We start from the raw sequence: 22,885 nt of genomic DNA, 5'->3' as shown, positions 1-22,885 counted from the left end.
AAAATAAGCTGATTTTAGAAGCTTGGCCAAACAAATCTTAAAAGTAATATCCCATATATAATATATTCTCCCATAATATTCTTTTCCAATATTGTTTGGATATTCACTAAACAATATGACAATAATTTTTTTCTCATTTTCACTTGAATCGTCATTATTTTCTTGCACAATAAGCTCTTTCCCATATTATTTTGCAAATTCACCAAATTCTTGCCCAGCAAATAAACCTGTACAATCAAAATTACCAACATCAGAAATTTATTATACTTTTTAAAAAAACATTATATGTTGCATGAAATTCGTTTGTTATTCATTTTTTTTTTTTTTTATGTTTGGCTTTATATATTAAAACTTCAGCCATGTGGTTCCATGCATAATTGAGTTTTTTCATTAGAATTAAAGTAAGTTCTTCTATTTTTAATGCTGAAAATTTTGCTTTCTTCTTCTTTTTATTGTTCCGTATTTTTGTTGTTGGCAATGAGGTCTGACAATACCTAGCAACAATGAGTCTCACAATCCATTCATATTCCAATTGTAAAAGATTCTGTAATATATTGTATTTCTTATGTGTATAAATTTTGGTCTACTGAAGTCGTTAAAATATATGAACTCATCTAAAGAGAGTATCTAAAGTTTTACTTGACTTTGAAAACTATAACTTAATTAACCTATATATAATTGTGTATACTTTCGCTATCAATGCTAATTTTTGTTTATCAGTAAATATTTTCACTTTTGTTTTTTAATTTTCTCATTAAGTGGATAAGTTAGTTGTGAATAATATAGAAGCCGCTAAGCATTAATATTATTTTACCATTGGACTTCATGCTAGAACTTACAGTTGTAAGTATAACTCTCATAAAATTACGTTTGTCTTCATCTCTTTTTAATTTAATTAACATATATAAAATTACGTTTGTCTTCAAGATTTCTCTTCTTTGTGCCCGTGATTTAGATAGATAAAGTTGCTAACAAAAACTTCGTAAAATTGCATAGAAGTTCAAAAGAGAAATTTAACCAAGGAGTAACAAAAAATCGTCAGAAACCTGCTCCTAGCGAATGTGTATGCTCTAATGGCTAACTAAGTGCTGTAACGGCTAACTAAGACATTAAGTAAGTCCACAATTCTTCTCTTTTCATCCGTGAACCCAGCTTCCAACTCAGTTGTATCACTGCTGAGTATAGTCAACCTCTACCATCATTAAACATCTGTATTAGACTTTACTTCATGCACCAAATTGATTCAAAAGCTAAATGATGTCACAAGATAAAAACTGATAACGTCCAAATCCACTTCTCAAAGAGAAAGTGTACACAGTCGTATGCAATATAATTTACCCAACTATGAGTCGAGGCCGATTCCGCAGGGAACAATATACTAGGCAATTTAAACAAGTAAGGAATTATCACCAACTACACTAAGCCAAACACTTTTTCAATATTTGATTTTTTTGATTTAAAATCTAACAAAGACAAAACTAACTAGAAAGCGGGTAAAATGATCAATGGCCATAAGTATGGATACAAAGGAAATTACGGTCAAATAACGATCCAATGTATTTCACGATTTTACAACTTGAGTGAGTTTATGCTAATTAGATAATGATATCTAAAATCTCATCAAAAGTCTCTCGACCAAATCAATGAATTTCACTCTAAGCTTTCTCAAGCCTTAGAGTGTGATATTAAGCACAATCAATATAATCTCAAGTAAATTTTCTATCTCTAGCTCAAGTTATTAGATGGAATTTAATGACCCAAATTCTTGTTAATTAATCTTTCCCAACCTTAATCTTCCTCTCTCTAGCTCAAATGGAAGTAAATGGGCGGGTCTTAGGGTTAGCTAATCCCTTAAAGAAATGTTAAAGAACAAGATTAATTAAAACAACATTAACTCACTTCATTATCAATAAAAACCATTCAATACATAAGCAAAACAAGAGTTTCATCCAACACTTTAATCATAGAATATTTCCATAAACAAGATTCAAGTGAAGAAATAAATACTACATACTTAGATGTTCAATACAAAGCAAGAAATTAAAGAAATGAAGTAAAGGTTCAAGAAAGTGCTCAACCAAATCTTCAACCTTAAAGTGTGTTGTAAGAAACCCTAGCTCCCAAACTTGTTCAAAAATGGCCAAAGATCATAAATGTTTGCCCCATGTCTTGCTTTTGTAGTTCCCAACTTTATCCAAGTCCAAAAATAACAAAATAAGCCCCAAGTTTTCAGATTTGCAAAACTTTCCCGTTTATGCACTGGGCAGTTTTTGCAAAACTGTCCAGTTTGGCCTCTTTTTCACTTTATTTTCACTTGGTTTCTTCCGACGCTCTTCTTAATCATATAAACCTATAAAATGGAAGTAAAAAACATTAAATGCACTATTTTCTCAATCAAAACATAGCAACAATCTAAGATAAAAGAAAAAATAAGTTAGTAAAATATCAACTTATCGAACTCCCAAACTTAAACTATTACTTATCCTCAAGCAAATCAAATTACAATTTACTTCAAAGGACTCCATTCAAAAGTGCACCAACATTATACCAAGTCAAAAAGTCTACTTTAATCACAAACACATGATTTTGATTGGTACCAACAATTAATCCAAAACATATGAATCACCAACTTCTTCTCAAAAACTTCATTTTCATTTCAAGTGCTCAAACACCAAGTTAATCAAAGTAGCAATCAAGTCATGACACTAAAGCTTCAAAATTTGCCTTATTGTCACAAAACAACTTTTTTTTGTTCATTCCTCTCAATTGGAAAATGGAACAAATTCACAACTTAAATTCTCATGTGCCCTCACACTCAAGAGAGAATCCCACACTTAGAAAATGTAATTCAAAACACAAATGGTATATCAAATAGAAAGAATTAACTCTCTCTCTCTCTCTCTCTCTCTCTCTCTCTCTCACACACACACACACACACACACACACACACACACACACACACTCACACTCACACACACACACAAAGATGTTCAAATGTACACAAGTAGTACCATAAGCTTGCCCTTCATGTATTTCTCCACTAATGTAGACACACTTGATTCAAAATCAATTAGGACTTAAAGGGTTGTAATTTAGGCTTTTGGTTAAGGTAGGACACAATTTAGGTAAAAGTGACTCAAAACCTCCGTTATCGTCAAAATCGTCCACCCGCAGAGCCGGGGTAGATGAACTTGGAGTAGCCTCAATATTTTTGGCAAAGGCCGTGGGCTCCGCAGTTGCAACAGGCTCATGCTCGGGAGACGGACGGGTGCCTGTGGGGGCTCCGCTCTTCGGTACGGGGGCGGTCCTTTTATCGGCTTCAACAGCAGCCGCTTCCCCGGACCTTTTCCTTTGCAGGGGAGTGTCTTCCGAAGAAGTTTCACCTGAAATGTCGACAAAGTCAATCGACCGAAGAGGAGCTGGTGAAAGTATTTCTTCCGCACCTGAATGTGAAGCGGGAACCAAGAGACCTTCGCCGATGGAAGGAAGGGGCGGAACGGACTCCGCTGTGTCAAATTCGGACGCCGGTGCTGGAGGGGCGGTCCCCGACTCCGATCTGGGGGCTACCGAGCCCTTAGGCAAACCTAAAAAGATAAGATGTTAGCACAGATCAAAGGACGGAACAAGTAAAGGAGAATGCAGCAGAATAAAAATAGAAGGCTACCGTGATTTTGGGAGATACATCGGCCACGAGACAGGTGAGCCCATGTCCGATCGTCATGGGGATGCTGGGCGAGGAGCACAGTGACCCAGTCGTTCAGATTCCGGATGACCGAAGGAACGTACCCATTGGCTGGCAAATGAAAGAAAGAAACAGTGAGGAAACAAAATCAAAATTTGACGAAGCAATACTAAGGCAATTGTTCGAGGCTTCGGACTTACGCTTGTTATTCCACTTCTCCGGGAAAGGCATGTGCTAGGCTGGAATTATGTCCTCGGTCTTCACCCGGACGTATCTCTCCAACCATCCCCGGTCTCTGTCTTCATCCATTTTCGAGAAGAATGGATTCCGGCTGCGCTTGGCCAGTTTCATTACGCCACCCCGGAACAGCCTCGGGGAGTATAGGCGTATCAGATGGCCCAGTGTGAACTCCTTCCCGGCGTTGTTGGCCAACAACCGGAGACACGCTACGACCCTCCAAACATTTGGGCCGATCTGAGCCAGTGTGACGCTGTAAGTACGGCACATGTCGAGAATGACCGGATCCACCGGAGGGTCGAGTTTGAGGGTGAAGGGGTACGTGTAAATATACAGAAACCCTTCACAATGGTCGGTGACGGATTCATCTGGTCCGGGGGAGAAAATCCGAACCGGACGGGTGTCCCACCCGCAATCGGCCCGGACTATGTCGAGCTTCTCCTCGGTGATAGATGAGGGATACCGCCTCACATCGAACCCCCTGTCTGAAATGGAGGAAGGCTTTTCGACCTCAAGGTCTTTGTTGAAATTAAATTTAGCTGGTATGATATCCGAAGCCGTGGGCTCGAATTTAGCCGGGGACGCAGGCTCGGCTCCCGGGGACGCTACCAGTGGAGCATCATGGGAAGTGAATTCGGACATCTTGGGAATATGAAAGAAAGAAGGTCGAAGAGAGGAATTTAAGAAGAACAAAGGAACTGATGGTTCGAGAAGAGGCAAAGTGTAAAACGGCGACGCTCGAGCAAAGAATATTCGACAGCAGTGGTGTCAAAGTTGGTTCTTTCGCACACAATATGAAGCAATGAATCAATGGGGAGACGAAATATGGAGCTGATTGTGTGTGGTGCAAGTGGAAAAAACGCAGAAATGAAGTGGGGTTGGAGAGGATGCAGAGCGTGAAAATGGTAAAATGAAGGGGTAAAGGGCCTTATATAGGCATGGGAGAGGAACGGTTACCGAGGACGACCAATCAGACGGCGCCACGTATCCCCATCATTAATACGAAGCGACTCGAAACGACGTGAAAAAGGCGGTTGACAGAAGTGGACCACCAGGGGCGAGACACGTGGCCGATAAAAGGGGATGCGCTACGCAACCGTTCCCGCCGAAATACGAAGATAACGCCGGGCTGACAGAACCACCGGTTTGGGAGTTTAACCACTCCCCGTTACTCCGACAGATCGGAGATCCGGGAAGTGTGGGGGCTATTTGTATACGGTAGAAACCGGATATGAGACGAACCAGTGGAACGAGGGACCAGAGGAAGGAATGAGAATGTGTGGGATACTATTCGCCCTTGATCGGGGTAATGCTTGGGCCGGTGCTGGGCAAGGGCACCGACAGGTCTGCCTTCGACGTTGTCGAAATGGCCAAGCCCGATGACCCGAGCATCCAAGCCCGGTGACCCGAGCATCCAAGCCCGATGACCCGAGCATTCATGGCCATTTGTCCGAGTAGCCGTTGCATGCGGGCCACGCGCCAGTAGCGTCCTGCCATAGTCAACTACCTACCATGCGTGTGTCAGACGGCGCCGTCAGTCTAATCCCACCAAATCCGTGCAGAGCTATCCTTGTTATTATTATTTTATTATTTCCCATTGTATGAGACCCATGGAGGTGACACTATAAATAGGGCATATCCTCCTCCTTTGAGGGGGTTGACTCCTTTTACTTTCCAAGAACATTTATAGTAGAAGAATTCATATATACAATCTCTCTCTCTCAATATTTGATTCGGCCAAGGCCGCCTGTCGCTATTATTATTGTGTTTCTTCCATCAAGTGTTTCACATTGTTCATAAACGTTTACATTCATAGCAACTTATCATCAATAGCCGTTTCACTAAAGAGCTCTCAAATATATATTTTCTCTATCAAACACACATCAAGATCCAAGCACATATCCTATACCCACTTACAAATTTAATTGATTATCTGAATCCGGGGTAAACAGACAAGTCTAACACATTTTTATCTTTCAATTATATTTTAATTAAATGTGAAATTTGGTTCATAAAGAAATCTTTCTTAACAAAGCTTGAAAAATGCGGATAAATATGGTTTTTTAACTTTTTTTTATAGCAAATTTGGATGATACCAACGAAAGGAAAATGATTGTACGTTTAAGATTTGAATTCTTCATTTTTGAATATAAAATGACAAAGCAATAAATCAGGTTTAGATCATGCAGAATTCAAATTCAAATTTAACCAAATCTAATTCAATGAATTTATCTTCTCATTCAAATTTGAAACTTTATCTCACCATTATCAATTGAACACTCGTATTACAATTATTATTAACTTTGTCCTAATTCTCATTAACTTTGTCTTAAAATTGTCAAGTGACTTGTTATTAGCTCGCCACTTAACTTAACCACATTGCTTGTACCTTTCCTATTATATATATATATAAATATAGATTATTAGCCGTCGATTTTTTTTTTTAATATCACAATCGAACAATTGGGATTAGAGTAGGCTAACAACGTTGATAAAATACTAAAAAGTAATTATATTAATTTTAGACTTTATCTTTCAATTAAAATTCAAAAACTATCTCTTAATTTGATTTCAATGTTATTACATACATTGTCCTAAAATTGCCAAGTGGCTTGTTATTATCTTGCCACTTTGCATAACCATATTGCTTATACCTCTCTTATTATATATATATATATGGGAAAATTTCATAAATGACTACTATTTGGGGTTTTTTTTCCCGCATAGCTAAAGTTTAATTATTTACTTTTCGTGGCAAACATATAGCTAAGCGCTTGTTTCATGTTGTATTCGCTATTAAGTGTCACTGTATTCATGAATACAGTCATTAAAATTTGCTAAATTTTGTATTCAATTTAAATGTATTCAAATCAACCGTATTCAAATCAACCGTATTCATTATAATTACTTTTACAGTGTATTCACTTTATTATATTTAATCGATTGTATACAAAACACATAATTTTGCACTAAAAAAGTTAACAAATACACTCAAAAAATTGAATACAAAGAAATAAAATCCACTCTCTTCATTTGTATACACTTCAAAAATTAATGTATTCATTTGTATACAAGAAATAAAATTAACGAATACACTCAAAAACAGAATACAAGAAAATAAAAATACACAAAACACTAAATTGTTGCCAAAAAATTAATTAATACACTGAATTGTATGCTAAAAATTTAATGAATACACTAAAAAAAATAATTTTCCAGATTCGGCACCGGTCTAACCGGAAAAGTCACCGCCGGCCAGATTCCGACAAAGCAAAATCTGACCAGAACTAAGTAGATCCGGTCAGATCCGGCCAAGATCTAACGGGATCTGACCGTGAAAACTCAAAAGCCACCGCGTCAACAACCTTCATCCACTTCCACCCATCTTGTCGAGCAGATCTGAGCCACCACTTTTGTTCTTGTTTTTGATTAATCTCTTAATGGGTTCTCAAGAGCATTGCGTTGAGCAGGTATGCCTAGGCCTTTTTGGACAAGTAAAAGAGCACTGTGGTCAGGTGAGTAAAGGTTGAGTCTTGGATGAACAAGAAGGATCAGAGTGAAAAAAGACAAAATAGAACCAAACGTTAGAGAGAGGAGGAGAGAGTAAATCGGAAGAGATTGAGAGACAATGAGAGAGAAAATGAGTTGATCAGGGGAAAAATATGAATACAAGCCTTATGTTGCGGTTGGTTTTTAATTTTAATCGTGTTTAAATGTTTTAGTTATGTACAGTAATTGATATACACCTTTTAGTCATAGAATGTAATTAATTTAAAGTATAGCTACTAGATATAAATAAGGCCTAATGTTATCTACACCATGTAGATTTCCATATATATATATATATATATATATATATAAATATATAAATATATACACACTGCATGTCTTCATAGGACCTATGATGTAAGAGGTTAGTAACCCGAATAACTTTCTTTTCTGGTGTCCCATTTGTGTAATGTGACCAGTTTATTTCAAGTTTCAAATAAGTCTATTTAGGTCCTTTAGGCTGTTTAGTTGTCTGTTGTTTATTTGCTTTCTAGTCCCTAAAATAGTTATGGAATAATAATTGTTTATTAGTCCCTAATTAAGTTATTAAATTGGGACAGGTGTCATGCTGAGTTGTTTATATCCGTTTGTACTGTCATTGTTGAAGACATCAATATACAGCTTCAGCTTATTTGTTTCTCTCTTTCTTCCTATCTCTCTGTTTTCTTTCACTGTCACAAGAGAATTTAAGCTCTTGTTACAAATGGGTCATTATAAATAGGCAATATCGTTTGGGATAAATTTGATGTCAAATTGTCAATTACTATTTAGCACTATATGTTAAAAACTTAAAAAACATGTCATTTGTTGCACGAGCAAGTCAATACATAGTAAACCACATCCACTTTTTCCTCTAGATTATTATTTTTCCCAAGTTATTCTGTAGATTTGAGTATGAAAACCTCCACAACTATTCTTTCAACCTCGTACTTAAAATTAATGCTCTATCTTCAACCTCTAGAAGAAGCGCTCATTTTGACGTGATGTCTTTTTTCACCTTTTTCGAAATGCACTTTGTATCTGAATGAACAACAATGATTGGTATCTTTTAGATTGGTACATCGTCTTATTTCAATTTTGTTGTATTTAATTATTGATATATATATGTTTATGTTTGTACTGAATTTTCGTTTAGAATTTTGTTGGCTGCACTGCAAGGATGACTAAGCGAGTACGATTTTGCTTTCGGATATAAATGAATTGGATTTCAAATGAATTTTTATTTTTTTTTGGGAAAAACACATAGATAGACATTCAAATTTGGTCCCCAATGTTAATTTGACACTTAAAATTACCGAGTGATGATCAGCTAGATCCCTCAACTTAACACAGATTTGTCTTGTGGACATTTGGATTTGACCTGACACGGTGTGTGTGTTATGTTCACATTTGAGCATGTGAAACGTTATTTTAGCATGCATTGTGTCAGGTGATTAGATCCCAGTGTCCACAAGACACACCTCAAGAAATCTAGATGATCACTGGATTAGTTGTGGTGAACAATTTTATTTTAAGTTTATTTCACTTTTTGCAAAATTAAGGTCCGCAACAAGCAATAAAAAAATGTTAATATAGGTACATTTTGAATAAATGTTGATAGCTATTTAGAGTAATGGATGGAGGGTAATACATATCAACACATCATACATTGTATTCAAATACTATTTTAATTTATATTTTGTGTGTGATATTAAAACTTCTTAGTATTATTTTAACAAATGAGATTCTAATAATAATCGATTCTTCCAGTGATGTTTTAAAAAAAAATTATCGAAAATTAATCAATACCAAGAAAAACCCAAAATGATTGAGATAGTTTTGAAAAGTGTAATTTGATTATAAACAACAGAGTAACAAAAGAAGATATGATACAAATTTATTACTAGTAACGGAGTAATAATATAATCGGCCGGCCAGACCAAACGTTGAAACCCCAACACCATCCTTTTTCAAATTCAATGCTCTTAGTTTCCGCGTTTCATATTTTCCGCCTGCTTCATAAACTGAAAAGTCAAGAGTCAATTATATCTTCCAATAAAAAAAAGAAGCTGTGAAGACTACAAAAAATGAAAAATCGGATTTAATCTTCCTAAACAAAATGAGCACAGCCATTCTACTCATACTGTCTCCAACACACCAATTAAGTTTTGCGTTGATTAGCATGAAATGGCTGATCATTCTAATATTCCAATTTTACTGCCTTTTCGATCCCAATATAGCACAGCCTGTTTTCAGTTTTCAATCGTCGTGTGAAGGCAATGAGACAGAGTACTCTCCAAATGGTGCATATGACACAAATCTTCACACAGTCCTCTCCTCTGTTTCGCGTAATATAGATAGTTACGGATTCTATAATACTACCATATGCCAAGACGCGGACAGGGTTAGTCTCATCGCGCAATGTAGAGGAGATGTCGAATTACAAACATGCCGTGATTGTATATATAATGCTACTCGCAAGATTTTAGAGGTATGTCCTTACAGGAAATCGGCCTTTGGTATTTATGATAAGTGTATGCTAAGATATTCAAATGAGTCCTTCATAGGCACCGTTTCAACTAACCCTCAAAAAATTGCTTATATCACCACGAGTTTCTCGAACCCTCAATTGTTTTTTAACCAATATCTGACACCCTTGTTGACAAGTTTAAGAAATCGAGCTTCAATGGGTAGGAAGCGCAAGTTTGCTGCTAATATTACTAATGACCTTGATAATGTGACAGAACATGCACTTGTACAGTGCACAGCCGATTCATCAGCTCAAGGTTGTTTCGATTGTTTGACCGCTGCCTATACAAGTTTGCCTGACTGTGTCTGTTACGGGAGGCTGGGCAACTACTTTTTGATGCCCAGCTGCATTTTTAGGTATGAGCCTTACTCTTTCTTCAACGAGTCGTCATTGACTGAAGCTCAGCCACCCTTATGGCCATCTCCGCCACCAGCCTCATTGCCATCGCTGCCACCAGCCTCATTGCTTCCACCACCACCACCACCAGGTATTTGAAATCTTTGTGGAACTATATTGTTAGCCACTTCATATTCAGGGGACGCGCTATTCAAGTCGAGCTTCTTTTGTTGGCCAGCTAAGCGGCCCTTAATTTCTATGTACTGATAGTGCGAAAAATGTTTACATTATCAATATATTTTTCCAAGATATTTATCCTAGTCATTCTATAACTATACAGAGAAATTAACTCGAGTACCTGAATCATGGACTACAATTATAGTCCTATACCCTGTGTCACGTCTCGAACCATGGTCTGGGCGTAACACGGCACTCGGTGCCTGACTGCATGTGACCGAGCGAACCACATGGCTTGTTCAATCATCATGAGGCATACATGAACAGAAATATAACGTAAAGTGCATGATGAGCTTTTATAAAACATAGTAAGTCATAATATTAAACATAAGTACTTGGTTAAGTCATGAATGCGGACAATATCATAAATGAGCCAAACCGGCTAACCAACTCTGGAAGTCTAACATGACACTTGTCTTGTCTATGAAATCTCTAACACGAGTCTGAAACACGTAACATACTTGCTGGGACAAGGCCCCCAGCATACCTTTAGATGCAAAACTAAATAAAGAAAGACAATGTCTAAACCCCAAATGAGATGGGGCTCACCAATAAGCTGGTACGTGCAGATCCTAATGAGAAGAGGCGCTGTCCTGTAAATCCGTACCTGCATCGTGAAATGTAGGCTCCCGGGCAATAAAAGGGGACGTCAACACATTGAATGTACTGATATGTAAATCAACTGAAAGAAATAACATGGGACATGGAATAACATGATAAGAACTGAAACTGAAAACCTGGACATGAACATGAGCATGAGCATGGATACATACATACATACATACATATATATATATATATATATATATATGTATATGTATAACATAAGTAAAACACGATAAGTAGGGAGAGCATTTCATAAACCGACAACATGATATCACCACGTGGATACGTGGAGTCTGGTACCTCGCCGGACCAGCAGAGCCTGATGGATCCATTCAGTGTAAAATTAAGGAATCGTCCTAACTGGGTAGAGCGATCCTTGTCCTATGGTGGCTTCGTAGTTTCAGGCTATCTGAGCCATCTCGGTAACTTGTGCAACTCCCAAAAATATGAACATGATATAATTGGCTAAGAAGCCCATGATTTTCGTGAATTAACTTGTACTTGACTTGTAATCATGATTTCACGAAATATCTTGTAAACTCAGTTTCATGAAATAACTTGTATTTAGCATATATGTATCTTGTATCATGGCATGAAAGTAATTATATAATATAGTTGCATGAAAACTTGTAGACATGTAGGATATTCATGAAATAATCATTTTTAGTTAAAAACATGCATGCAAGAATCCATAGAATACAAGATATGGGTTTTCATGGATTACGGACTGATTCTCAATAATCATATAGAGTTATTAAGAACACAATGATAGAATAATAGCAATTCATACATAATATAATAATGGACATAGACCTAGGGTTGTTATGAGCATGGTGTAGAAACCCTAGTTTGCATAAAGAATCATACTTTATGGATTAAGATGCGTAGGGAAGAACAATGATGTTCCCACACGTAGATAGCAACTCTACATACTTGGTAATGCTCCAAACTTGAATTAAAGACTCTAACTTTGAAGAGGATTTTCAAAATCTTGAATTCTTGAACCTTTAGATGGGTTTTCTTGAAAACCCTAGTTTAGGAACGATGATTTCTTGTTTAGATTACAAGGATATGTATTAGAATTGACTTGGAATAATTAGAGTAGGCTTACTTTGGTGTTCTTGATGATGGAAGATGGTAGGAGGTCGTTCTAGGGCTTGAAGGAATGAAAAATAATGATTTGAGCTGATATGGACGAAGATATATTGTTCTGGAAAATTGAATTTTACGCCCAGTTAAATATTGGCCGTATTTTGAAATACGGTCCGTATTCCGCATGGACTGCACTGTGTCTCTTCAGTAAAATGGTCATAACTCTTTGTACAGATGTCCGTTTGACCCCCATAATATACCGTTGGAAATGTATTACAAAGCTCTACAACTTTCATTAAGGAAGTTTTCCCTAATTCCAAATATGTTTTGAAATACGATCCGTATTTAACAATGTAACATCCAAATGTCAAATTCCAGAATGCTCAGAAATCTTTGGTACCAGTTTACTACTTGAAATACGGCCCGTATACTGAAATATAGTTACTGTTCATGGGCGTAAACCCCATCTTACAACTGAACAGGGAAATTCTAATTCCCACATTCTTTATCTGGTTTTCGAAGTGTAGGATCATGGTCAAAGCTTAGATTAAAGGTACGAGGTGTTACAATATCTCCCCCTTAGGATCATTCATCCTCGAATGATGGGTCATGGTTAAGAATATGGCTGGGCATGGCTGAATACATGAATGTGAAGAAAACATGACATGAAACATGAGACATGAAATAATGTGATTACATGAAAACATGGATACTGAAGCATGAGACATGAAACATGAGCACTGGATACATGACATGGGCGTGAAACATGAGACATAACATGACATGGGCTATGGAAAGTTACCTTGAGAGTTCTCTGCTTGCTGTTCAAACAAAAATGGGTACTTGGATTTCATATCTCTCTTCGGCTTCCCATGTAGCTTCCTCAACCTTCTGGCTCCTCCACAAGACTTTCACTGAGGCTAATTCCTTAATTCTCAACTTGCGAACCTTACGGTCAAGAATGGCTATGGGGATCTCCTCATAAGTGAACCCATCCTTAATTGTTATAGTATCAGCCGGAACAACCAATGACGGGTCTCCTATACACTTTCTCAACATGGACACATAAAACACGGGATGTACAGCAGCCAAATCTTATGGCAACTCAAGTTCATAAGCTACTAGACCGACCTTTCACAAAATTCTATAAGGTCCAATATATTTGGGACTGAGCTTCCCTTTCTTGCCAAATCTCATAACACCTTTCATGGGTAAGACTTTAAGGAACACCCAATCATCAACTGAAAATTCTAAGTCCCTTCGCCTCACATCTGTATAAGACTTCTGGCGACTCTGAGCCGTTTTCAAAAGCTCCTATATTAACTTGACTTTCTCCATAGCCTGATAAACCAAATCTAGTCCTAACAACTCTGCTTCACTAACTTCGAACCAACCAATTGGTGATCTACACCTTCGCCCATACAGAACTTCAAACGGTACCATCTCAATGCTAGCATGATAACTATTATTATAAGAAAACTCGATGAGAGGTAAGTGATCATCCCAATTACCTTTGAAATCTAGGACACATGCTCTCAACATGTCCTCAAGGGTCTGAATAGTACGCTTTGCCTGGCCATCTGTTTGTGGATGAAAAGCTATGCTGAGATTCACCTTAGCACCCAATCCTTTCTGAAAGGATTTCCAGAAATTTGCTGTGAACTGAGCACCACAATCTGAAAAAATGAACGCTGGGGTCCCATGCAATCTGACAATTTCATTAAAATACAGCTTGACATAATCTTCTGCTGAATCTGTGATTTTGACTGGCAAAAAGTGTGTCGACTTAGTAAGACCCAAATAGAGTCATGCCTCCTAGCTGAACGAGATAGACCTGATACAAAATCCATATTGATTATCTCTCATTTCCAGACAGGAATATCAATATTCTGAGCCAAGCCACTAGGCCTCTGGTGTTCGGCTTTCACTTGCTGATAATTCAGACACTTAGCTACAAAATCTGCCACATTTTTCTTCATATCATTCCACCAATAAATATTCTTAAGATCATGATACATCTTAGTGGAACCTGGGTGAATGGAATACCTGGAATTGTGAGCTTCTGACATGATTTGCTCTCTGATCCCATCTACATCTGGAACACACAATCTATCTCGGTACCTTAAGGTACCATCATCTCCCCCTTGTTCGAAAGCCGTTGTCTTATGTTTGTGAATCCCCTCTTTTAGTTGTAACAAGTAAGGATCATTAAACTGTTTCTCCTTGACTTCAACCACTAAAGAGGAAAGAGCTCTATTCTGAACAACTATATCGCCATCCTCGGAGTCCAAAAGTCGAACTCCAAGACTAGCCAAACGGTGAACTTCCCTGGTCATAACTCTCTTATCTGCATCAATGTGGGCTAAACTCCCTATGGAACGCCGACTAAGAGCATCGGCTATAACATTCGCTTTCCCCGGATGATAAAGAATATCCACGTCATAATCCTTAAGCAATTCGAGCCATCTCCTTTGCCTAAGATTCAGCTCCCTTTGCTTGAAGATATACTGCAGGCTTTCATGATATGTGAAAATATCAACATGCACTCCATACAAATAATGACGCCATATCTTAAGTGCAAAAACTACAGCTGCCAACTCTAGGTCATGAGTCGGATAATTCTTTTCGTGAACCTTGAGCTGACGAGATGCATAAGCTACAACCTTACCACGTTGCATTAAGACACATCCGAGACAACCTCCTGAAGCATCACAATAAACTACGAACCCTTCAGTTCCCTCTAACAGCGTCAAAATTGGAGCAGAATTTAATCTCTTCTTCAACTCTTCAAAGTTTCGCTCACAAACATCTGACCATTGGAACTTAACCTTCTTCTGAGTCAACGTAGTCAACGGAGCAGAGATAGAAGAAAATCCTTCTACAAAGCATCAATAATAGCCTGCTAGACCCAAGAAACTTCTTATATCAGAAACTGAGGTGGGTCTGGGCCAACTCCTTATGACATCAATCTTCTGAGAATCAACTTTAATACCTTCACCTGAGATCACATGGCCTAAGAACGCCACTGACTTAAGCCAAAACTCACACTTTGAGAATTTTGCAAAAAGTTCGCGATCTTTAAGAGTCTCTAACACTATTCTGAGATGGTCTGCATGATCAGCCTCATTACGGGAATACACCAAAATATCATTAATAAAGACAATGACGAATAAGTCGAGATAAGGCTTGAAGACCCTATTCATAAGATCCATAAAAGAAGTTGGCGCATTTGTCAACCCAAATGACATAACAAGAAATTCAAAATGGCCATAACGGGTTATGAAAGCGATCTTCAGAATATCAACTTCCTTAACCTTTAACTGATGATAGCCTGATCTGAGGTCAATCGTGGAATAACATTAGGTGCCCTGAAGTTGGTCAAATAAGTCATCTATTCTAGAAAGAGGGTACCTGTTCTTAATGGCGACCTTGTTCAACTGACGGTAGTCTATACACATACGTAAGGAACCATCCTTCTTACGGAAAAATAAGACTGGCGCACCCCAAGGAGAAACATTGGGCCTAATAAACCCCTTGTCAAGAAGATCTTTCAACTGGGCTTTTAACTCTTTTAACTCTGCTGGAGCCATTCTGTATGGCGGAATAGATATCGGCTGAGTATCGAGATGTAGATCAATTCAAAATTCAATCTCCCTATCAGGAGGGACTCCTGGAAGATCTTCTAGAAAGACCTCTAGAAATTCATTTATAACTAGGACAGATTGGAGACTTGGAGTCTGAGCATTTGAATCCTTGACTCGAATTAGGTGGTAGATATAACCTTTGGAAATTATTTTTCTGGCTTTTAGGTAAGAAATAAATCTACCCCTGGGTACTACTAAATTACCCTCCCATTCTATGACTGGCTCATTAGGAAACTCGAATCTTACAACTTTAGTTCTACAACATATTGTGGTTTAACATTAAGCGAACCAGTCCATACCCATGATCACATCAAAGTCTACCATTTTCAATTTCGCTAAATTAGCTATGGTTCTGCGGTGATAGACTAAAACTGGGCAACCCCTATAAATACGTCTAGCTATGACTGATTCCCCAACTGGGGTGGACACCTCAAAGTGTTCATATAATTTTTCTGGTTCAATACCAAACTTTTTAGCAACAAAAGCAGTTACATAAAATAAGGTGGATCCTGGGTCAATAAGGGCATATACTTCAAAAGTAAAAACTGTGAATGTACCTGTGACATCATCTGCTTTAGCCTCTGTATCCTGATGACCTGTCAATGCATACAAACGGTTCTGACCACCGGCTGTATTGCCAGACCTTGCCATGCCACGCCCATGCTGGGCCTGATTGTGACGAGGAGCTGCTGAATTTATGGATTGTGTCACATTACCTCTAGTACCCTGTCTGGTTGATGGATAATCTTTCTGAAAATGGCCCTTCTGACCACATCTAAAGCAGGAATCAGTACCCACATGAAACTCACCTGAGTGTCTCCTATTACACTTGCCGCCTATCGGATGTGTATAAGTCGACTGACCCATACTAGCCTGAGAGTAAGAACTTGATGGCCTGAAATTCTGCTTCTTATCAGTACGGAACTTGTGGATTGGGGCACTTGCTGTGGACGGAGCAGGTGTTGCACCCCATTTTAACCGGAGTCAATTAGGGGTATGACGTATTGGTGATTCCTAAATTGTTTTGTTTTAAGGAGTCGCCACCTAATTAATTTAACGATGAATTAGGACATCTAAATGTTAACTAAGGTAAAGTTAAAACTAAACCTCAATTAATAGTCTGCTTAACCAGTGTGATTCTAGGTAAGGGCTCTATATTATCCTAAAGGGAAGGGGTTAGGCATCCTTTAGAATCCGTTAACTTACGGTTATCCGACCAAACTTAGGTTAATTAATTAAGACTAAATATAGTGTTTAAATTTTATAAAATAGCTTAATAAGACGTTAAACCTTAAGAAAAAAAAACAAAAAAAAAAGGCTAAGAAATGTTGCTAAGGTTTTTTAAGAAAAAATATAAAAATGTTGCTGAAGATAAGATTTAAATAAAATATAATAATTTGCATGAAAGAAGATTTCAAATGCCATTTAAAACAAAATTGATAAAACTTTAAATAAAAAATGCTATTTAGAATGAGATTTGTAGAAAACGTGATGATTCGCATAAAAGGAAATTTCAAATGCCATTTAAAATAAACTTATGAATGTTGATATGATTTTGAATACTAGTGCTATTTTTGCAATAAAACTTGCAAAAGATAATTTACATATGAGTAGACAAAAATGAGAGTTTATACAGCGTTTTCACAAAATACTTGAAATAATTCAAATGGTGAGATGTTCATTGATTTTTAGGAACAAAATACAAAAATAACCATTGAAAGTTTTCTTTATCCTCTTCATTATTTTTTATTAACTATGCTTAGCTAAAAAATATATATATAATTGATTCAAACTTGAAGAGTTATTAATAAAATATACTTGAGTTCATTTGAGTATTAATGATGTTTTGAAGTGTCTATAATAGTAAAATATGCTTCCCTTTACTTGAATATATAATCATGTTATTTTGCAAATCAATTGTTTCAAATAAAATAGATATTAGACATTATAAATAGTTCTAACATGAAAAGAAGAGAATAAAAACTTATGGAATTAATTATTGGTTTACTACCCGTTACTAAGACTAAACCCCACTAATTTCACTACGGTTCATCTGAATTAACAAGTGTTAGTCATGCGATACAAATTAAATGTATAAAAATAGAGGAGTAAATAAGTTAAATGGGCTCAGCCCATTTCATGGCTGCTGTGATCAGATTGCTGTTGGGCTTCAGCCCAGTAATTTCATTGTATTGCTGTGGCCTGCTGCTGTATGGGCTTAGCCCAGAATATTTTATTGTATTGCTGCGGATAGAACTGATGGGGACGATGACTCGAGAATATTATGTTGGGCTTTTAGCCCAACATCGAATGCGGCAGAAGAACGAGTCCCTCGGACTCGTATGCGAGGTTCATGCGAAAAATAAAAGGAAAAGGATTAGTATACAATCAATAAGGTTAAACATATAAAAAAAATACAAACTGAAAACAGCTCAGTAGACTACTTATACTATGTATATTAAAGTACACTTACATACATACTTCGGATGAAATATGCTTGCAACAACGTACAAAATTTAAACACTATACTGACAATGTACTGTAACATGAATCTGCCAACACATGTTTCATTCCCACGAAGATGCACATAATATGGACCAAGTATATTCACTATGTCCAACCATACAGCAGTCACGCAAACCAATTACAAAAATATGCTAAGGCAAAGATTATGCACAACAGCAGTAGCGAACAGAAGTTTAAAGGATGTGAATAAATTCATGAAGCATATAATTTCATATAGGGGCACACAACAACAATCAGGTATACATTAGACGTATCAGCCCTTTAAATTCTCAGATGGGCTCAAATCAATTTAAATGCAAGTAAGCATAGCACGATTGCCTTAAGACTCTCAAACATATTACTATTTTTTTTTCACGGCCAATTCATGCAAAGGCTCCTTTATTCATTAGAGTTCTAAAGCTCACAAGCTAATGAAATAACGACAAAGACAAGTTGAGATATTACAGTGCATAGGTTTGTGAAGATTCAGTTAGCTCATGCACATTTAGACCAGCACAAGAACTCATATTTAAATGAAAGAGTAACACATGATGAACATTATTCTTAATCATTTCAAACGTGCTCTATACAGTTTTGGAATAAGCACAGGCTAGATCAAAACAAATCCCATCAACTTAGATATATGATGCTTCATGCTTAAACAAAGAACCAGAATTTCAACCAAGGTGAAACAGTGACGTAAACGATGCTCTTATTCTTTTAACAGGCCATGCATACTTAATGATGGATGATATACCAAATGCATATTTGATATGTAAGCCTGTAACATATCAGAACATGTGAGGACAGTATACTTGATATATCCCTATATGCATAACATCTCAATCAAATAGAAAAGATCCCATGATTTTCAGATTTTGTTGGTCCTATTTAGACTCATATTTTTACCCTTACTTTATTCGAACTGGAAGCTAACTGGAACAGGCAGGTTCATGCCAATACCAAAAAGGAAATTTCAGGAACAGTTTGTACATTAGCAAAGAAAAACTACAACACCATATTAAGCCAGTTTGGACATGTTTCATCATTTGAAGTTATTAACCACCTAAAGAATGCTAAATATAAGTTTATGTTTTAGATGGGATGAGCCGAAGTTAAATTAAAAGTGGACTTCATGCAACAGATGGACATCTAAAAAGGGGCACCTTAACAATAAATCAAATAGATAAGCAAAGGGGTTGAACAGATCTCCACAGGATGCAGAACCCAAACAGAACCATTTAAGATGTTATCAGCAACACGATTTGATCAATAAGAGTGACATTAATCCCATTTGGTTTAAACAAGTTTCAATAATAAATGAAAGGCATGGATTATATTAAACTATTACTAAGTAAATATTGAACAGAGACATGCTAAAAATGCTGAACCATTAACAAGCAGTCAACTTGTAATGTGATTAACAAATATGCTGAATTATACTAAATATAATTACTAATTCACTAGAAACAACCATAACATCTTAGTCATGCTTAGACTGTTTGCAACAAAGGAAACTAACTAACAGCAAAACTTATCAGAACCAACTCATGGACTAGGATAGAGACATTAAAGATAGCACAGAAACAACTCTGGAAATCTGATTCCCTTTAAACCTACAGGATTAATTTTCACTCTCATAATCATACTTTTACCCATCTCGGATGAAGAAACAGTGGAAGGACGAGACCCTTTATAAATAAAGAATTTGTTCGTATAAGATTAAGCCAAAACACGCAGTTAAAGAGGTTTAAACCAGGCAGAAATATAGTCATGCTTAATTATAAAATCACTTATCGTATAAGGCTTCATATTTGTGATACTACAACAGCAAACCAAACAGCAACCCATTTTAAGAACAATTCTCGACTCAAGCAAACCACCACAGAGAGATCATTTTTGTATGTCAAACACCTAGGTCACAGATGACTCTAACTTGATTTTAAAGGTACAGACATGTCTCAGGCAGTCAAAATCAATTCAACACTAGTTTCAAAAAAAAGACAAAGAGCTGAATACACTAATCATGGTGTCAAACAGAAAAGTTTATACATTACCTAATGTATATTTAACCATACTGACCAAATCCAACACCCATTAATCCAGATTTGAATTAAACAATTAATAGGCTGACCAATAAAGTCTTCAAACACAATGTTTCAGTTTGAGAGATAAGGCAAACTCTTTTAAATTTGGACAGGTTAGAATCTCAAACGAACATATACTTGGGCTTAAGGAAATAATTTAATAATATCCTATCTGTGGTGACATAACATATTTAAGGGATTTTCAAGAGAACCAATTCAAATATCAATTTGCTGTTATAACTAAAGTGACTGCCTAACTATGCATTCAAGTATGAGAGAAGAACAACCAAATTTTAACTTTTTGAGCATGTTGGAATATGAGGGATAAAGTAGACGTACTAATGAACTTTAATCATTGATTCAGACTAGACGTACTAATGAACCAAATGATGAACCATATAATCATTTTATTAAACATATAGTGCAACAAACGACAACCAGTCAAGCGCGACTCAAACTGTAAACACATGGACAACATCTATAAACACATGGTTAAACGACACTCAAACCAATCAAGTCCGCAAGCACCCCAACGATTAACTGGCTGATTTCATGAAAAACTAACAGATTGACCAACTACTTCAATAAATGGCAAATGACCAAACTAGTCATGATTGAGCAGATACTGTTAGCATTTAGCGATTTCCGGGGGGTTCCAAACTTATATCTATTTGCCAAAATTAGTTAGGTATACTCATGTGATCCAACATCAACATCGAACAAGCCAATTAATCCACACATGGTCAACAACCAACAACTTAACAATAATAATTAAACCTAAAGCAGACTTATTAAGACCAATCATAGACTAATCTTAAACAAACGCAACCAAATATTAAACATACAGATATAAACAATAAATTGAAGCACTATGCTAAAAGGAGGAAAGTTTACCTTCTTCGGGTGCAGCAAAGTGGGTACAGGGCCTCGATATCCACTCGAACACTCTAGAATCCGAGCTTGCAATGCTCGGATTCAAAGCAATACCAATGCAAACGAAAGCAGAAAAAATTAATTTCGTTTTCTTAACTCGATATTCGGAACTATTACCACTACAGATTCAAAATCTTTTCTTTTTTAGGGGATTTTTGGCCACTGGAAAACTTGTTATTTTAGGGGATTTTTGGGATTCAAAGACTTAATATTTTAAAGGACTCAAGGGATTCGAGGTTTTCATTTTTTCGATCTGTTTACTTTCGAGGGATTGTGGGTTCCTTTAGCTCGTTTTTTGTAACGTAATTTTAGGGGTTCTCCAACCTATCCCTTCTAAACGATTCCACCCAACTATTTATGGGGATTTGGGGTTCTTTTGAGTTGAAGAAAAAGGAGAGTGGAGCGGGGGGACAAAACGAAGGTGGGGAACACAGGGAAGTGGGAGCGGGGTGCAGGCGGCGGTGGTGGGGACGATGATGAGAAAAGGAGCGGCGGTGGTGGGGTTGAAGATGACGATGAAAGAGGAAAAGAAAGGGAGAAGGGAAAGGGAAGAGGAGCGGAGGGAGCGCGGAGGAAAATAAAAGGGGGGGGGGAACCCTACCTGTTTTCTTCAATTAAGAAACGGGTCGGGTCCATTTTTGGACTGGGTAGGATTTGGGTTGTGGGCTGATCTGAAAAATGTGGGCTGGTCATTATTGGACTGGTATTAAATGAATGGGCTAGTCCGAAGTGTTGGTTAATTATTTGTCCTGGGGTGAATTAAGTTGGGCTGGTAAATTAAAATGATACTAGGTAAATTAAAATGTGGACTGGTATTGTGAATTGATCCGAAAATAATATGAGTTGATTGGGCTACTACATTTAAATAAAAGACTTATTTAAATAACTTGTGTTAAAATATTACTTAATATAAAATATGCAATTATTAGTGCTCAGATAATAAAAATGGCGTTGTAATAGCCGTGCAATAATATTTTAAAAATCCACAGTAAATAAAATTATTATTTAATTAGGCGAAGATAAATGCGATGTGAGTGCGTAAACCGGTCAAATGTGCTAAAATGATAAAATAATAATAATATTAAAATAATAATAATAATAATAATAATAATAATAATAGTAACTGTAATAGAATAATAAAACGTGAGTATTAATAAGAGGCTAAAAATTATAGTAAAATATAAATATATATTTTTTTAATTTTCCCAAAATATTAGAAGCGTAAATAGGTATTTCGGAGGAGAGGCGGGACAAAATTGGGTGTCAACAGCAGGTCCTGCTGACTTGTTCTAAAAGAATTTCCTGTTTCCGTTCCCGCTGAACTGTCCGGTAGAGTTGACCCTCTTGTTGAATTCCTTGTCTTTCTCTTTCTGCAAGGCTTCTTCCCCCTTTAGCATTATCTCATTACCCTGTACCAAAGCAACCATCTTAGAGATGGTCATTCCCCCATTCTGTGCAGCAATATTGG

The 22,885-nt window shown here is 36.8% G+C and overlaps 1 protein-coding gene across 1 annotated transcript; it reads left to right on the top strand.

Annotated features, from left to right (window-relative positions):
* Positions 1–9,603: 9,603 nt before the first annotated feature.
* Positions 9,604–10,505, top strand: LOC132623729 (putative cysteine-rich receptor-like protein kinase 9). The gene has a single exon (XM_060338533.1). The coding sequence runs from the start codon at positions 9,630–9,632 to the stop codon at positions 10,470–10,472; it is 843 nt and encodes a 280-aa protein (XP_060194516.1). The 5' UTR covers positions 9,604–9,629; the 3' UTR covers positions 10,473–10,505.
* The last annotated feature ends 12,380 nt before the right edge of the window (positions 10,506–22,885 follow it).

The sequence above is a fragment of the Lycium barbarum genome, chromosome 12 (assembly GCF_019175385.1).
Source record: "Lycium barbarum isolate Lr01 chromosome 12, ASM1917538v2, whole genome shotgun sequence".
Lineage (NCBI taxonomy): Eukaryota > Viridiplantae > Streptophyta > Magnoliopsida > Solanales > Solanaceae > Lycium > Lycium barbarum.
Note: the sequence above shows the minus strand (reverse complement) of the source record. Positions and strands in the feature narration are given on the sequence as shown.